The 19,480-nt window shown below is 44.7% G+C and overlaps 1 protein-coding gene across 1 annotated transcript; it reads right to left on the bottom strand.

Moving 5' to 3' along the window:
* Positions 1-8,223, bottom strand: ATMIN (ATM interactor). The gene is made up of 4 exons (XM_044270078.1): positions 7,949-8,223; positions 6,043-6,168; positions 5,021-5,220; positions 1-2,068 (listed from the first exon to the last, which is right to left on the bottom strand). The coding sequence occupies exons 1-4, from the start codon at positions 8,138-8,140 to the stop codon at positions 349-351; spliced, it is 2,238 nt and encodes a 745-aa protein (XP_044126013.1). The 5' UTR covers positions 8,141-8,223; the 3' UTR covers positions 1-348.
* Positions 8,224-19,480: the final 11,257 nt, after the last annotated feature.

Below are 19,480 nucleotides of genomic sequence, written 5' to 3' on the forward strand. Positions count from 1 at the left end.
TCATGAAACGAGAAGACATTTTGCTGCCCGATATCCTTTATCATGACAGAATAAATAATTTACAATGGAAACCAAATAAATAAAGTGCTTCTCGAGGTTTCACAGCCAATATAAAAATAGACTGACCGCCTAATGTCCAATGACACATGCATAAGCTTTTAGAATCACGGTAACAGCACTGCGTCGTTGGGCTGTAGTAGTTTCTGCCGCAACGTCTCAAGACGGTCGCAGGACAGGGAGGAAGGTTGGTTTCACAGGATGCATAAAGACATGCATGGTCAGACTGATTAAAGAAACGGGTGATGTTCATTCACTGCTATCGGCATGATTAGTTCTGAGGTAAGATCTTCAGTTGTCAGATTTTTCTGAGAATAAAGAGAACCTCTCCTCACAAGTCTGGGTTTCTACTGAGCTGAACTGAGACTCCATTGTATTCCATGCCAGGTCAGCCAGCAGAAAATCATCCATTGCAGTCTGGGTTTCATTACTAGTCAAGAAAAGACTTCCGAGAGTATCAAAGGAACTGTCGGTCGTCTGCGTTTCAGCACAGTTCTGCCGTACGTGGCTCTCTAGAGAAGGGCAGGGTAGGGTTTTGCCGGTCGATGCCCCCTCAGCGTGGCTCTCACCATCTGAAGAATCCGTACTCATTGAGAAACTTGACTGCTTCAGGATGTTCCCCAGACGCAAGTGAGAATTATTATCTAAAAAGTATTCGAGGTCGGTTTGGGTTTGCGTATCAAACATTTCCATGCTGAGAATGTTGGAGTTTCCTTTGTTCGGGAAGGACTGGGTGGAGTCTTTGGAAAACAAGAAGTCTGTTTGAGTTTCTATATCCAGGTATTCAGAGTTAAGGTTGCCCAACACGCTCTCCTCTGTTTGGGTTTGGATGTTCGAGGCAGAGAAGAATTCCTCTATGTCAAAATCTATACTTGGGTTTTGGTTACAATTGGATGATAAATTAGTGTCTCCACTGGACATTGACTGGCTGGAGATGTTGTCCGACAGGATCTTTTCAAGATCACTTAAAAGTTCCATGGTTTGGGTTTGGTTATCGATCATGTTTTGTGGTGGGAACGTCCCGTTTTGAGTGTTAAAATTCATGAAAGAGGTCTGCTTAATCTCCTCTTCCCTGATGTCTTTGAGATTATTGGTCTCCAGTAGGGTTTGTCCCAAGGATCCAGAAATGTAACTATGGCCTGCTTGGCTTGTTTGGGTAGATACAGTGTAGAGAGAACTAGCACTTGTGAAGATGCTATCACACATGACCGACTGGTCCACTAGCAACAGGTTGTCTCTTAACATAGTGTTTGTTTGAGTTTCCCGAGAAACGCCGTAAGTGCCACCACAACTGACAGAGGCCTCAGACTGAGATTTGGTGGGAAAAGAAGCAGCACTTTCTTGAAGTGTCTGAGTCTCAACACTAATCGGTAGAGACATTTGGGCACTGAACGATAAGTCTGTTTGAGAAAAAGACGACACACAAGGTTCAGTAGACGTCCAAGAGTTATTTGGCACCATATTGTGTGAGAAGAACGACAAGTCAGTCTGGACATCGGACGTGGTTCTGGATTTAGTAGTCACACTGCTCACTGCGTCGGAGGCTGAAAGCTGTGATCCTTCTATATTGACCTGCACATATGTATTTACAGAACCTACTGGACTACTAGCCTCGGAATCTACGTTAGAAAGAACAGTCCCATTATACTGAGGTACTATTTGTAATGTACTCATTACTGACCCTCGATTATTAACCGCCATGACCATGGGCTTCATGGAGCACTCTGTAGATGAAACCAGGACAGGCAGATGGGCCACTTGCACCACTGGTAACTTGATAAACATCAGTTTTGGTTTTGGTAAAAGGAGTTTTTGTGCTTGGTTTGATTGAATGGAAAGCATGTCCGTCACTTGGGCACTCATGTAGGTTTCATTGGTAGTGACAGCCTTCCAGTCTGCCAGCTGCTGGTCAACATTCATGGTAGCTGTGGACACAGTGGGCTGCTCTTCCATCACAGTTTTCTGATTTTGCTTAGATGCTTCAAGTTTTCGTTTCTTTACAGGCGGGTCTCTGCAAGCAAATCACACATTGCCCATGTTAAGCAAGAGGTAGAAGATAAACTATTCTACTTTCGTGGCTTTTCCCTCCACCACCTAAAATAAGCTATTATGAGCAGAAGAGCCCCCACAATGAGCCACATCGACATCAGTGAGAGGTCAACACAAAGCTCTCCAAAAGGATCTCTTTTGATCTGGCTCATTGAAGGGGGTGCAATGGGGAACCTGCTGTATTCATCCAGAATGCCTGACCCTGCTTTCACACCTGAGCGTTTCCCAAACGTGCGTTAAACGCGCGTTTTTGTAATAGTAAACGCGCGTTTGTGTGATTGACTGCAGTGTCCTATGGCCACAAACGCGCGTCAAAACGCCCCAAAGAAGCTCAAGTACTTGTTTGAGCGTAGGGCGTTTTACAGCGCGATCGTACGCGCTGTAAAACGCCCAGGTGAGAACCATTCCCATAGGGAAGCATTGGTTTTCATGTGTTGAGCGTTTTACAGCGCGTTTGAACGCGCTGTAAAATGCTCAGGTGTGAACCCAGCCTGATTGTCCTGTAATAACCCCACCTCACACACTTTAAAAGGGTTTTTCCTCATCTCAGACATTCGGTCGCATATCGCTAGGATGGCGCCAACTATGGCCACCCTCCATTCATTCATTCCTATGGGAGCCCCGAAAATATTGCTCGGCTATTTCGTAAGTCCCATTGAGATGAATGGAAAGCACATTGCGCAAGCGCGGACACTGCTCCTTTCACTTCTATGGGGCTTACGGAAATAGCCGAACCAGTGCTCAGCTATTTTTTGCAGTCCCATAGAAATGAATAGAGGGCGGCTGCACATAGCAATTCATAACTTCTAGTAGGAATAATAATTAGCCTTCAGTAAGGGTACAGAGAGGTGGAAACCAGTTGGGCGGGGTGTACCAAAACAGACTCACTCTATCCAGTCAGTGCTGCCATTTTCAGACTGTGCAGGTACACACCCCAAACCTGTTACCACCCCTCTGTACCCTTACTGAAGGCCAATAGCAATTCATTCATAACTTCTAGTAGGAATAATAAAGGAATGGCACAACATAGAGCCACAAGAGTAGATGCGCCAGAATTATTACATGGGGAATGCATGTAGCTATAAAAACAGGCAGGTCAGGAGTGGTGATAGGACCTCTTTAAATGAATTATGCAGTGCAAAGCTATTGATGACCTATCCTTATGGCTTATAGATGGAAAATAAAATGAAATTATTGCAACATAATACACCAAGTTTTTTCAGACTATAAGACGCACCCCCCCCACCCCCCCCCAAAGGGGGGGGGGGGGGGCCCAGTGGGTCTTATTGTCCAAATGCTAATGACCACTTCCATTATGGAAGCATGCAGAAGGAGCGGTGAGGGAAGCACTTGCGCTGGCTCTACTAACTGGCATTCTTCCGGGTCCCACTTTGCACTGTGTCCGGACCATGCACAGCATCAGGACGTAGTTCACGTAGGCACGCCCTATGACTGGATGCTGTGCGACGTCATGTCACAGTGCAGCGTGGGACAGAATAAGCAATGGAGTAGTAAATCCTGGCAGTGCAGTCCGGAGCAAGCAAGGTAATTATTATTATTTTTTTATGTCTGATGGGGGTGGGGCGGTGATTGGGTCTGATAACGGATACAGGTTGGGGGTCTGATTAAAAATATATTTTTCTTATTTTCTACCACCAAATCCTAGGTGTGTCTTGGTATATTTATTATTACTTTGATTCATTTTTTCACATTTAGCTTAATGACCAGCAAACCCTCTAAGATGTACAGTGGTGTCCCAACTTTGACTATGCCCAGATGACCAAAGAGGAACCAAGAATGAAAATAACAGCTTCATGTGACAGGACACTGTTAGAAAAGCTAAACATTAAAAATGAAGCAAAGTAATATTAAATATAAACCATGTCACAATTATTTATTTAAAAATGCAGTTTCTGATGTACAATCTCGAATAAGCCATTTTAGTGCTTTTGTCGGACCTGATTTTTAAAGCCACACCTCATGGGATTCATCTCGGGGTATAGGGGGCAACACAAGAGGTTGGCAGAAATGTCTGTACAATTGGGGACATGGAAAGCAAAAATGACAGAATCTTTACAAAGGGGTCACAGTAAAAACACAGCTCTAGAATAATTTTGCTGTCCAGACCCCCGGATGTGGGGTCTAGACAGAAGGAAAGAAGGATGGGCATTATTTTAAAGACCATTCATTTGCAAAGTCATAAAACCTAGAAACCTCCTAAAAGTTACTCCTCGGTGTAGTCTTCTGGGCCCCAAAACTAAAAAAAAAAAAAAAATCTCGCTATACAACCGGATTCCGGGGTATAGTGAGATTTTTAACTTTGGTTTGAGGGTTTTTACAGATAATCCCTCCAGGTATTCATCTAGGGGCACAAGAGCTATACGTTTTATTTAGGGGATTTACTGGAATGCCAAATGGTAGGTGGGCGATATGGTAGTGGGGAAACATGATAGAAAACTGAATAAAATAAATTTTAGGGGAAATTAAACAAATTGACTCATTGTTTTGCTCTGTCGATTTTTAGCTAACCCCCAATCTTTTGCACATAGGCCAGGCCTCACAGTGGTGGGCTGCGTCTCTTCTAATTCCCTGCTTTGAACTCATGCGATGCCTCTTTTGGGGCTGGCCTTGCGCTACTCTTGAAACCAAAAATCATGCTTCCGCTGCCTTAGGGATCATGCACACAAGCGTATTTTTTTTCCGTTTTTTTACAGGTGGTCTGTTTGTGGAGCCATTTCTGTAGGGCGCTGAAAGTCTGCAGCATCTGATCGGACAGCCACCCATAAACCGGTTCTAGTCTAGGTCAGCTACGGGCTTCCACTGACCCGAGCTAGATGCACCAAAATATGTCAAATTTTGGCCCAGTTTCCGACAGTGTCTAGGGGCTGTCTCGCATATGACGTATAACTCTTACCTGTGCTCAATAGGAATCTCGTGGCCCATCCTGTGGGTATGTGATAACAGGGCCGTTCTGCTGGCGTAAGGACAACCACAAGTGCACTTAAACGTCTTCCCACAGTAACCAATATGTCGCTTCAGGTCCCATTCTGTGCCGTATGAATTTCCACATCTGTCACATTTGTGCTTCTTTTCAGCGTGCATTTTCATGAAGTGCTGGAACATGCAAGGAGACACAAGATACAGAAAATGTGATGTTTATGGAAAACTTTGCTAATAGGGTGCAAAAAAGGTAAAAAAAAAAAAAATAAGGGGAGAAATTAGGAAGAGAAGAATGTCAAATTTTAAAGGGGTTTTCCAGGAGTACAATATTGATGACCTATCGTCAGCACAGGTCATCAATATCTGATCATTGGGGGTCCAACACCTAGCACCCGACGATCAGCTGTTTGACGAGGCCTCGGTGCTCTGGCGAGCACTGCGGCCTCTTCCTAAGCCAATGACGTCACGTTCATCGGTCACATGGTCTAGGCGCAGCTCTGTCCCATTGAAGTGAACGGGTCTGAGCTGTAATACCGAACACAACCACTACACAATGTAGAGCGGCGAGTGCAGGGGCTTCTTCACATTCAGGGGGCGCAGAGTCAGACCCCTGCCGATCTGATACTGATGATCTGTCCTAAGATCACACCAATCTCAAAATCCTGGATAACGCCCTTAAAGGGGTATTCCCATCTGAGACAATGGGTGCATATCGCTAGGATATGTCCCCATTGTCCGATAGAGGTGACCCGCACCAAGTCCCCCCGGTCCAGCCACCACCAAGCCCTCTCCCCATAGTAGTGAATAAGAGCACACCGCGCTTGCGCAGCCACGGCTCCCATGGATGGGGGCTGACTGAAATAGACGATCCAGCGCTCGGCTATTTTCAGCGGCCCCACAGAAATGAATGGAGGGCTGCTGCGCATGTGCAGTGCGCCCTCCACAACTTTGCGGGCCCTGTTCTCAGTGTAGTACATAGCAGACAGAACCACTTACCTGCTTTACGCGGGAGAACTGAGAGAAAGGCCGGTTGGTTCCTCGAGGACATCCTTCTATTGGGCAGCAGTACAGCTTCTGTGGAGCTTTGAAATCTTTCCGTAACGTGGGGTTCGTTACGCCGGCCTGCCAGAAAAAATATTAAATTATAAGAGCGCGAGGGGGCAGACTGACGGACGAAAGTCCTGACGGACAGTTCCTAAAATAACAGGGACAACGTGGCACAAAGTCACCGAGCGACACAATACACCTGCTCCAGAGCACAAATCAATGAATTCCCTCGGGGAGAAGCAGCAGCAGAAGGAAACCGTCAAGGAGTGGAAAATCTTCAAGGACGTCACGTTCACAATGCCATGGAAACCTTAAAGGGGTGTCCGAGACTAACGCAGACCTCCACACGTGGCGATGATACTCACCTGGTCCCCGCCGCTGGATTCAGCCAGTGTCTCATCAATTTAAACGGGTTATCCAGGAAATTACAATGACGACCGATCCTCCGGACAGGTCATCATCACAACGGCGGGAGGTCGTAGTACCGGCGACCGCGCAGCTCACCAAGCACAGCACCATACATAGTATAGCAGCTGAGCCCCAGGTGACGATCTACGGGGACGTCACACGGCCTAGGCTGCAGCGCTGACGGAGCACCAGAATCTTCTAACCCGGGGGTCGGACCCCCACCGGTGACCTATCCTGAAGCTGAATCATCAGTACATATCACCAGGAGAGAACGGATCAAACGCATTCTCTGTATTATCATTAGCGCAGGATATAAGGGGGTGTGGCATGAGAGGAAATCAGGGAGAGCCCTGTGTCATGCTCCTCCCCCTTAGGCGCTGCACTATTCATAATAGACATTGCCTGGAACAATCCTATGTCTAGTAAAAGGTACAAAGTATCACTGCACAAAACCAGCTCCCCTTCTAGAAGCCATGTTGTCAGCGTTTGGCTGGTGACCGGACGCTCACATTGGCCAGTTATGCGCGGGCTGCAGCTGAACCCTGATGCAACCATATTCAGTTTATTAAATGGCATCTGTCAGCAGTTTTCTACCTATGACACTGGCTATGCTGTTACATGTGCACTTGGCATCTGCGCTGTCCCATGTTCAGATGTGCCCGCATTACTGAGAAAAATTATGTTTTATTATATGCAAATTAGTCCCTAGGAGCAACGGGGGCGTTACCATTACTCCTAGAGGCTCTGCTCTCTCTGCAGCTGACACATCCTCTGCACTTTGACAGGGCTATGCATAATGTTTTTACTTCTTGTCCCTGTCAAAGCGCAGAGGGCGTGGAAGTTGCAGAGCCTCTAGGTGTAATGGTAACGCCCCCGTTGCTCCTAGAGGCTCATTTACATATAGTAAAACATCAGTGCGGGCACATATGAACATGGGACCAACACAGATGTCTTCAGCTGCCAAGCGCACATGTAAGGTCAGCCAGTGTCAAAGGGGGAAAACTGCTGACAGATGCCCTTTAGAGGGGTTTCCTGACAAATACTTTTTCACGAGAGCGAATATTCTGCTCGTCCACAGGCCCCATCCGATCAGACTGTATAAGGATAAACCCTATTGCTAAGGGTAACAGCGACGCCCTTTTATCCGTTTATTCATACTTTCCCAGAGGAATAAGAGGAGCAACATCTCATTTTATGGAGAAAAAAAAATGCTCCAGATTTGTTTTTCTCCAAGCAGGACATGTCAGGAGAGCTGCCACCATTACACCGGACGGTGATGGAACAGCAGCCCCCCGCCCCCCTGGGTACCACCACCCACCTGGGTACCACCGCACACATCTGCGTTATGGGAGCCATAAAATCACATCACCACCACTATGGAATGTCTGTGTTTCTCATTGCACCCCCTTAGGTTACTGCCTTTTGGTACTTCCCACAAATATCTCACCTGCACTCCATGGGACTTCACCAAGTGCATGTTCAGGGCGGGGGGGTTAGGGAGCACTTTCCCGCATCCATTCACCGTACACAGTATGTTTGTACGGACCTCCCGGGAAAGGTCATTCACCGATGGTTTAACGATCTCCCAGTGCTCGCAGGAGTACGGCGCCCGTACCTTGGGCCCTCCATGGGCCGCCATGGCACCACGACAACGGCGCCGCACACACAGACAGCGTGCATCCGACTCCCCTCCCCCACTACCCTGTACGCCGCCAGACCTATTTCCGGGGCGGGGAAAGGGGCAAAAAGCCACCCGCTACTGTCAGGGATATTAGTAATTTGCATATGTAGGCGGTGTATGCTGGTGGGCGTGGCTATGAGTTCTCTGACGGCAAATAGTTCCGCCTAGTTTGCGTAACCTTCCGCGTGGTGTTACACCTGGAAAATAGTTCCAGGGTAGAGTGGTATATACCCTGTATGTTTAGTGTATGTTACCTTTATCTAAATATATTGCAGCATAATCATTATGAATATGGTTTATAACACCATTTGTCATGTTCTACAGTGCTTAAGGGCAAAGTTTACAGAAAAAAGAATGCAAAAATATATACTAGTCTGATATAGGTTGTGCACAATTAGAAAACATGGCTGCTGCCTACAGATTGCCTGTGGTGTTGCAGTTCAGCACCATTCCTGTCAATGGCGCTGACCTGCAGTATCAGACATAACCCCTGGACAGGGGTTGCGTTGTTTTTGGAGGAAAGCAGCCATGTTTTTCTAGTCCTCGACTACCCCTTTAAGTAGATTTTCCAGGATTCATATATTAATAATCTATCCTCAGAATAGGTCATTAATATCTGATATGTGGGGGTCCAAATTCCGGTACCCCCGCAAATCGACTGTTTAAAGAGGCCGTGGCGCTCCAGTGATCCTTTTCCTAGAGTCTAGACCAGTGACGGCTAGGGTTGTCACCTTTCCCAACATAAAATACCGGCCAAATTAAGCCACAGCCCAAAGGGTGGGGGAGGGGTGGCTTAACACAGGGTGTATGTCATAATGTGGCCCCCAGTAATATTAATGCCTCCAGTAGTCCCCCACCCCCCAGTAATATTAATCCCTCTATTAGTGCAGCCCAGAATTAATAATGTCTCCATTAGCACCCCCCAGTATTATTAGTGCCCCCAATAATAGTAATGCTTCCATTAGTGCCCCCCCCCCAGTATTAATAATGCCTCCATTAGCGCCCCTAGTATTAATAGTGCCCCTATTAGTGCCCCTAGTAATAGCAATGCCTCCATTAGTCCTCCCCCAGAATTAATAATGCCTCCATTCATGCCCCCAGTAATAGTAATGCCTCCATTAGTGCCCCCCAGAATTAATAATGCCTCTATTAGTGCCCCAGATTAATAGTAATGCCCCCATTAGTGCCCCCCAGAATTAATAATGCCTCTATTAGTGCCCCAGATTAATAGTATGCCTCCATTAGTGCCCCCCAGAATTGAAAATGCCTCCATTCATGCCCCCAGTAATAGTAATGCTCCCATTAGTGCCCCCAGTAATAGTAATTCCTCCATTAGTGCCGCCCAGAATTAATAATGCCTCCATTAGTGCTCCGCAATATTAATAATGCCCCCATTAGTGCTTCCAGTAATAGTAATGCCTCCATTAGTGCTTCCAGTAATAGTAATGCCTCCATTAGTGCCCCCAAGAATTGATAATACCCACATTAGTGCCCCTCAGTAATATTAAAGGGTTTCTGTCACCTGAAAAATGGGTATTAAGCTGGCTGACATTACCGATGTGCTAATGTCAGCTGAACATAACTATATTTGTGCCATCTCACTGCCTGCAGCCGTTATTGAGAAAAACAAACTTTTATAATATGCTAATTAGCTTCTAGGAGCAGGGGGGGTGGGGCGTTGCACCTGCTCCCAGAGGCTCAGTTCGCCCACCTCTTTTCATGCCCTTCTTCTCTTGATTGACAGGACCAGGGCAGCGCTGTTCTCCTCTCTACTGCGAAAATCCTGCGCCTGCGCCGTCCCATTCAGTATTCGGCGCAGGCGCAGTGAGGGAAGGACGCTTGGCGGCTGCTGGCTTCCTCACTGCGAGCTCCCGGAAGAGAATACAGCCGGCATCGCCGAGAAGAAGGAGGAGATTCGAGTGACGTCGCAGGATACTTTTATGTGGTAAGTATATTCTTTGTTGCCCAGCGCTATAATCCCACTTATACCACAAATTAGTGATGGTCAGTTCGCATTGTTCGCCAGCGAACACATGCGGGCTGCCATCTTTAGTAAGGTAGACTCACCCGTCCGGCGATGCACAGGTAAGCCCTTACCTGTGCCTGGGCCGGGAGCCGGTCTGAAATCAAATGCAGTCACCGGCAGCAGGCAGTTCCGAGAACAGCCCGATGAAGGCCCCCGGCGGCTGTTCTTAGAACTGCCTGCTCCCGGAGACCGCATTTGATTTCAGACCGGCTCCTGGCACAGGCACAGGTAAGGACTTACCTGTGCATCGCCGGACGGGTGAGTCTACCTTACTAAACATGGCAGCCCGCATGTGTTGGCGAACACTGCGAACTGACCATCACTGCCACCAATGATCAACGGGGGAAATAATAAACTATATTTTAGAGAAAAAAAACAGAGGCTAGAGGCTAATTAGCATATTATAAAAAATTGTTTTTCTCAATAACGGCTGCAGGCAGTGAGATGGCACCAATATAGTTATGTTCAGCTGACATTATCACATCGCTAATGTCATCCAGCTTAATACCCATTTTTTAGGTGACAGAAACCCTTTAATGCCCCAATTAGTGCTCCCCAGAAGAAATAATGCCTCCATTAGTGCCCCCCATGGATAAATAATGCCTCCATTAGCACCCCCCCAGAGACGGCGACTGGAACCCTCCATTGAGTGATTTTCTCGGTGAACTAACTAGTGAAATACCCGCTGACACGTACATTACCGAGTTTGTATCTGCGGGTCTAAAGACTTACGGCTACAAACTCAACGACGGGAAAACCGTATTAAAGGTTAAGGGTATAACTCTCAATGTCGCTAACACTCGATTTGTTAATTTTGACAGCTTAAAAGACCTTGTGTTGGATTACTCACGCAATCCCGATCCTAAGACGCAGAAAACAATAGGTATAGAGCAAAACAGCATTTTCAGAAATAGGAAGCGTTGGGGCATAGAGACAAGACCGTCACGTAAAACGCAAAAGTGCGTCTACACAAAGAGACAACTGACGACGGACTTTACAACGTTACTGTCGGCTATTAAATTTCAACACCCGTTTTCTTGTATTTTAGCAGGACCCTCAAATTCCGGAAAGATTTCTTTTGTAAAATGGTTAATACAAGCGGATACGCTAATGTCGCACAAACCTGACAACGTCATTTAGTTTTTCGCATGTTGGCAGAAATTGTATGATGAGCTAACCCGTTAGTTTACAAATATTAGGTTTATCGAAGGGAATACCGCAAAATTTTACAGATGATGACCTATTCCCGCAGGATGAGGTAAATTTGGAGATAGTTGATGATCTTATGGAGGTGGCTTGCGAAAATCTTGAAATACAAAACGCTTTCACCAAATCCGTGCACCACAGAAATTTCAGCATCATGTATCTTGTTCAAAACATTTTTTGTCAGGGTAAGAAAAGAAGGACCATAAATGTAAACACTGAATACATGGTCCTTTTTAGGAACCCGTGTGATAAATTACAAGTTATTACGTTGGCTCGGCAAATGTACCCCGGTAAAACACGTTTCTTTTTAGAAGCTTTTGAAGATGCTACACACGCGCCTTATGGCTATTTACTCGTAGATTTAAGATCGGACACGCCCGAGGAACTACGGCTAAGAACCGGTTTGTTCCCGACAGATCTTCTGGCAGTTTATGTGTGCAAAAAGAAGTTCTAAAATTTGATATTTCGCATCTCGGCGGTCATTCTTGGTAGCGTCGCCGCTCCTGTAAAGATGTCGAACAGGATCTAACGTAATTGGGATCTTTGGTCAAAACAAAACCGACGGTCCGAAAATCAATATTACGCAGGGCCAGTAATGATTTGATATCCGCTATTGACGAGATCGCTCTCAACATCCTTTAAACGAAAGATACCTCTTAGAGAGCGACAAAAAAATATACTAAAAGATGGCGCAAGGCTATAAAGAAATTAGGTGATAAAAGCCACCCCATTAAAGACAAGAAGCGCATTGTGATCCAGAGCGGCGGTTTTATAGGTTCGCTGCTCGGCTTTGCAATACATTTAATCACTAGCTTGATAGCTAATAGAGTCGGAAGCTCATAATGGAGTATACGGAGAAAATGTTCCTGGTTTCCAAACACGAGCTGGACCGCCTAAAAAAACCATCTGTAGAAACACCAGACATACTCCAAACCGCTACGCGGCGTTTAGACAACAAAATTAGCGAAATACTACACAGAAATGACCTTTCAGAAGATGAAAAAAACTAAGAGATACACTAATGTGTTACAGAGATACTTGACGATCAACAAACAGTCCGGTAAAGAAATGTCAACCCTAACTTTGATTACACAGCCGCAACCCGATCAACAACGATCGACAAATGACTCTTTTAGCAGAGACGATGTTAAAGAGATACTTGACAATGTTAATATGAGGTATAGGGAAAAATGCGGAACTTTTGTTGAACAAACTGCGATGATTGGGTAACCAGCCGTACTGGAACGCTAGGGGTGAATTCATTTACCAAGATCAAGTTATACCAGAATCCAACATCATCGACCTGATTCGTACCGCAACGCAGAGTCACGGTTTGCTTAAGGCTAAAACGCCTCGCGGCTGGGACTTCTTCATGGAAACCATCGCCGAACTGAGCGTGCCATCAATTGTGATCGGTAATACAAGAACGCAAGAACTTTACAATAATTTAAAAAGGGGGCTGCCCGGTGAACCTTTTGAAACGGTTTGTACCCCTTTTAGGCAGCAGCCATTAGGAACAACAACCCCTGTGTTAACGCGTGTGTCTTTATTACCTAAAAAGAGAACGCCACCTTTGTTACAGACGTCTGGTTTTACATCAAATGACTTTTTAAATAAAATGTAGTCCGTTTTTCTTTTTACAATAAATACACTATCTTGATTAGTTAAAATTGCATAAACCGCGAGGGCGCACCGGTGATAGCAGGTACTTAAAAACGTTGATAAAATGACAACACCGAAATATTGAGAAAACAGCACTACATGCCAAAAGCTGTCGGTTCTTATGGCGGCGTTGAAACCTTATTCAGAGAAGTACGAAAATTTGGAATAAGAGAAGATGCTGTAAAAAATTGGTTGAACAACGAGGATACTTACACATTGCACAAACCGGTTAAAAAATCATTTAAAAGAAACAAAGTTGTGGTGTCTTATATAGATGACCAATGGCAAGCCAATCTTGTGTCGATAGATTTTTCTAAAGAAAATAATGGTGTAAAATACTTGCTTACGGTCGTTGATATTCTTTCGAAATACGCTTGGGTGACTGGACTTTCCAATAAATCCGGAGGCGACAGTGGCAGCCGGTTTTTAACAGATATTTACGTTAAGCGGGTGGTCCCCCCGGAAACTTCAGATGGATCAGGGTCGAGAGTTTATAAACAAGCCTATGGGAAAACTTTGTGACGCCTTTAAAATACATCATTTTTTAACTTCTAATACGGTCAAAGCGTCGTTGGCGGAGCGTTTTAATAGAACGCTGAAAACAAGAATGTGGCGTTATCTTAGAGAACAAAACACATACAGATACATTGACAAGTTACAAGACCCGGTGTATAGTTATAATCTCAGGTACCACAGAACCATAAAGTGTCGCCCTGTTGATGTGACAAAAGAGAACTCTTTAACCATTTGGAAAAATATCTACGGCGATTACGCCGCTATTAAAAAAGTTAAACCGTTATTAAAAACAGACGACCACGTCAGAATTGTGCGCTATAAGGGGATGTTCGCGAAGGGCTATGAACAAACCTATACGGACGAGATATTTACCATTTACACCGTAAACACTAGGGGCCTCAGACCTCTTTATAAGTAGAAAGACCTGTCCGACGAGCTCATTGAAAGATTGTTCTATGCAGAAGAAGTCCATAAAGTACCCCTTGATAAGTGACGTGTTTACCAGATAGAAAAAATCGTGAAAAGGAAGAAGTGGGTCGGTCACCCTGAAAAGTTTAACTCTTGCGTACCGGAAAAGCAGTTGGTGAGCATGTAAACTATGGAAGACGGATCGTTTTTTATTACGCTGCCCTGCAACGCTTCCTCCAAACTTAACCCTGAAAATACCGTTGGCAATTGCACCACTAAATTAGCACAAGTCGCGGGCCCTATGAAGTGGTGTTAGTGGAGATTCGGTACCCTCATACGTGGAAAACCTTTGGGACCGGCGATGGTGTATTCTCCGTCGCCCGGCGTGATGACCCTGTCAGAGAGTTTTTTGTTAAATCGGGGAATTATCCTAATATGAACGAGCTGATCAAAACCATTAATACCAAACTTGATTCTATAAAAATACCGCCTGATTAATTGTGCCTAAGATACGGCGATATTGACAGAACCGTTTATGTAACGAAATCGCCCTTATACGAGTTCATACCTGGTGAAAAGTTAAGCAATATATTGGGTCTTCAGTGGTATTCGCGGTACTCGTATATCTAACCACGAGAATCTTTTTCTGGGAAACATCCCAAAAACAGTAATACTAGCGTTTGTGGACAACAAATCTTTTTCCGGGAACTAGCAAAGAAATCCTTTGTGCTTCAATCACTATAATGTGAATTATGCTGCCTTATATTTGGACGGACAACGGATACCTACAAAACGGTTTCAGTCTAATTTTCGGCTGTTCGTGAATATATGTCGCTCGTACACATTTCGGGGAAGCAAAAGGCTGACAACGCTTTATCCGTGGATTGGTCCACTTTGTTTGATTTTTATTTATCGCCCGATCAAGAGCCTGGCGGACATTTCTCTCTAGTAAAAACTGGAAATCTCAGAGCTGAAATTAGATTTGCTGAGCCGGTGCTAAACACTATTAATATGATTGTGTATTCCGTTCAGGAAAAAACACTAGTTCCTACCTGTTATGGGCCATGACAGCCACACAAAGTCCAGGGAGCGCAGGTACAGCATGCACGCCAAGCACACTCTGCTTTTAACCCCGTCCGGTGCCATAACAGCTTCCATCGGATCCAGGGATGCAAGTACCAACATGCATGCTGAGCCCACTATATACTTCTCCTGGAGCCAAATGGCTACTAGTAGGCGCTATGAAAGCAGACGTGCATGCTGTACCTGTGCTCCCTGGACTTTGTGTGGCTGTCATGGCCCATAACAGGTAGGAACTAGTGTTAGGGACCACTCATAGAGGCGACCTTGACGTGGTGAGTGGCTTTTTACGCTTTGGCCAAAATGTACACCAATGCCTCATTCAACATCCAGCATAAAGGCAGGGCAGAGTGCTGGGTGCAGAGTGCCATTGCATTTGTGTTTTTGCATTTGTATCTGTATTTCGCCATAGCAATCTGCACCTGCTAGGGGTTGTGCTGACTGAACCCCCCACATTTTATTCTTTGTAGTATATATTGGAGGCGTGGCGATCTCCAAGCAGTCAAGCACACCTGACCAGTTAGTCTGCCCTGGAGGCTGGTTTTAAAGTCAGTATAAAACTGAGTCTGCTTATATAGCACCTACCAGTAGCCATTTGGCTCCAGGAGAAGTATACAGTGGGCTCAGCATGCATGTTGGTACTTGCATCCCTGGATCCGCTGAAAGCTGTAATGGCACCGGACGGGGTTAAAAGCAGAGTGTGCTTGGCGTGCATGCTGTGCCTGCGCTCCCTGGACTTTGTGTGGCTGTCATGGCGCATAAAAGGTAGGAACTAGTGTTAGGGACCACTCATGAAGGCGACCTTGACGTGGTGAGTGGCTTATTACGCTTTGGCCAAAATGTACACCAATGCCTCATTCAACATCCAGCATAAAGGCAGGGCAGAGTGCTGGTTGCAGAGTGCAATTGCATTTTGTGTTTTTATGTTTTGACAACTGTTTGCTATTGTCACAGCTGCTCATACATTAGGCTGACTATGTCTCGTAACACATGTATAAACAGTGTGGACTTTTAAATTTGGCAGATGTTTGTACAAATTGATGGACAGATGGTTTATTAGAAGATAGATACGTGTTATCGGCACCCGGGAAAGTTGGGTGCCGCAATTAGCTATTGTGAATATTTATAAATGCTACATATCTGTGTTAGATAGCTATGTTGAACATCTGTGATAGATGCGGCTTTGAAATAGGACAAAATGGGAAGACAGAATTGGCACCCAGGAAAGTTGGGTGTCGGGGCTGGCGCTCTTAAATAGTGTCTTAGGCCATCTGAATTACTGACGGTACGTCTTAGGACATGCCCGAAGATGTCTTCAACGCGTTATCGGCACCCGGGAAAGTTGGGTGCCGCAATTAGCTATTGTTAATATTTATAAATGATACATATCTGCGTTAGATGCTGTGATCCAATATTTTGATTAAATCACAGACGCCTTCGATTTTTTTTTAAATACGATCGTATATAATTAAAGCAAATTTCAAACATCGCAGGGCCACTAACAAAGGGACTGCACCAGTTACCCTCCAGGACCTGTGGTGACATCATCAAAGGTCCTTTTGCTTTAGGAAGCTAGCCATTGTCAATATTTATAATTGCTTAGTAAGAGGTTAATACAAGCTTAATATCATTTTATTTTTAAAGATGTTCAAACTTAATTAAAACAGGAAGTCCTATATAGCCTGTTTGAAGTGAGGTTCCCCTTAGATCCTTACATATATTTGCTGAATATCCCACACATACCTTTGAAGAAACACCTATTAAAGTTAATGTTATACATCTTGACTGCGGCTAGGCGTTTGTTAGGGTACTTTCACACTTGCGTTGTTTGATTCAGGCAGGCAGTTCCGTTGCCTGAACTGACTGCCTGATCAGGCAAACTGTATGCAAACAGATGTCATTTTTTCTGACTGATCAGGCATTTTTCTGACTGATCAGGATCCTGATCAGTCAGAAAAATGCCTGATCAGTCAGAAAAATGCATTGCAATACCGGATCCGTTTTTCCGGTGTCATCAGGCAAAACGGATCCGTTTTTTTTTTTTTTTTCATTTTTAAAGGTCTGCGCATGCGCAGACCGGAAGGACGGATCCGGCATTCCAGTATTTTGAATGCCTGATCCGGCACTAATGCATTCCTATGGAAAAAAATGCCTGATCAGGCATTCAGGCAAGTCTTCAGTTTTTTTCGCCGGAGATAAAACCGTAGCATGCTACGGTTTTCTCTTTTGCCTGATCAGTCAAAACAACTGAACTGAAGACATCCTGATGCAAACTGAACGGATTACTCTCCATTCAGAATGCATGGGGATATGCCTGATCAGTTATTTTCCGGTATAGAGCCCCTAGGACGGAACTCTATGCCGGAAAAGAAAAACGCAAGTGTGAAAGTACCCTTAGCAAGATTTTGGAAAAGGACAGATTGCCCATCACGAGCTGAACTCATAAATAGTGTATTAGAAGTCAGACGCTTCGAACATATGTCGGCTACACTGCTTGCCTCGGTGGATAAATTTGACCGAGTTTGGAAGCAATGGGACATGGTGTTTGATGTCTCAAACTGACTGAGCCTGCACCTTATCCCATCCATCCTAACCCTAATGTGTCTAGTCTTGTCATTCCCCTTTGTACGTCCGAATCTTTCTTACAGTAAATTTTGTATAACTCTGCATAGTTAGTGCAAATATAGATACTTTGTTACTTTAGTAGCCTATAGGCTCTTACTACAGTAATACTCATTCATGACTATTGTGTATGTAGTTTCTCAGACTTATTCAATGTAAGGATATATATGCATAAAAATATGATGTATGCTATTTTTCTGCTCAAATGCCCTCAGTTATATCTTTGTATCATGAATAATGTACTCCAAAGTCATGTTTTTTTTTTTTTTATGTTCATGTTTATTCTTGGAAAAATCGTCAATAAAAAGACAATTGATAAAAAAAAAAAACTTAATTAAATTACTGACGCGTTATCAGATCTAACAGAATAGAAAGGGCGTTGAATGGGCGGTATTTAGGCGTAGTTTGGGGCGTGCGGCGGGCGGTTATAGGCAGGGAAAGGGGCGTGTCCACCTGTAACTTTTAGTTTGACAAATGCTATAGAAGTTATCTACTCACACATATAGGTACTTTTCTAATTTCCATTGGAAATTAATAAAAGATTTGTTTATGAATAGATACTTAAAGGGAACCTGTCATCAACTTTATGTTGCCCATACTAACGGCAGTATAAAGTACTGACAGGTGAGTGGATTTCAGCGGGCTGTCATTTAAAAGTTAAAAGTAAGTGGTTACTAAGAACCAACATCACAATTATTGCAGACTGGGCCTGGAAAAGAGTCATCGCCACCTGAGAAGAGTCCTGGTTATTCATGAATTCCTGCTCTCCTGCCCCCGGCTGATGACTGACAGTCTAATACCTAGTTTTCTCCCTTTCTCTCTAGGAGAGAACTGCCAATCATCAGCAGACGGGCGGAGAGTGCAGGGGATTATGGATAACCAGGACTCTTCTCAGGTAAATCTGACTCTTTTCCAGGCCTGGGCTGCAATGGTTATGATGCTGGTTCTCGGCAACCACTTACTTTTAGCTCATGAGTGACACACCGCTGAGATCAGCATGTCTGTCACTATTTTATGATGTCCTCAGTGAGGTTAGCATAAAGTTGATGACAGGTTCCCTTTAATAGGGTTGTCCCATGAGAAATATTCTACAGTTTTCAAACCAGCCCCTGGATGTGAATACTTTTGTAATTGCATGTAATTAAAAATTTAGCCTAGCCACTGAGTGATTCAATGAAATGTGTCTGTATAGCGCCATCTGCTGTTCTTTTTCTGAGGTGGACACACATGCTGAGTTTAATCCTTCCACTGTCACTTGCCCTATCTTCTGTTAGAAATTATGACAGTTACAGGAAAAGAGCTGCAGCAGAAAGGAAATGCTCCCTGAGAAAGGACACCCCTGAGCTGTGATAGAGAAAGCTGCAGCATAAAGGACATGCCTCCTGCTCTGTGATAGAGAGAGCTGCAGCACAAAAGACACCCCCGAGCTGTGATAGGGAGAAGTACAGCAGAAAGGACACACCCCTGAGCTGTGATAGGAAGAATTACAGTAGAAAGGACACACCCCTGAGCTGTGTGTGATAGGAAGAATTACAGCAGAAAGGACACACCCCTGAGCTGTCAGATTGATATAAATCTAGCAGAGCAATGAATGGATTGATCTCTGGATCCATTTGAGGTACAGGGATGGTTCTAGCTTTGTTAGAAAGAGGTTGTCATGTACTGTATGATGTCTGATTTTCATTTTTTACATTAGTAATGGGATAACCCCTTTAATAAAAATGTGCCTAAAAATAAAAATGTCACCTTAATATTGCAATGATAATGTCTGCTCCATA

The sequence above is a fragment of the Bufo gargarizans genome, chromosome 10 (genome assembly GCF_014858855.1).
Source record: "Bufo gargarizans isolate SCDJY-AF-19 chromosome 10, ASM1485885v1, whole genome shotgun sequence".
NCBI lineage: Eukaryota > Metazoa > Chordata > Amphibia > Anura > Bufonidae > Bufo > Bufo gargarizans.

Bases quoted from the DNA above. Each gene is read 5' to 3' on its own strand.
- ATMIN (XM_044270078.1), bottom strand. From the start codon at position 8,140: ATGGCGGCCCATGGAGGGCCCAAGGTACGGGCGCCGTACTCCTGCGAG. The intron at 6,169-7,948 runs GTGAGATATTTG...TTTTTCTGGCAG, and splicing joins TGAAGTCCCATGGAGTGCAG to GCCGGCGTAACGAACCCCAC. The intron at 2,069-5,020 runs GTAAGAGTTATA...ATTTGCTTGCAG, and splicing joins GAGATTCCTATTGAGCACAG to AGACCCGCCTGTAAAGAAAC.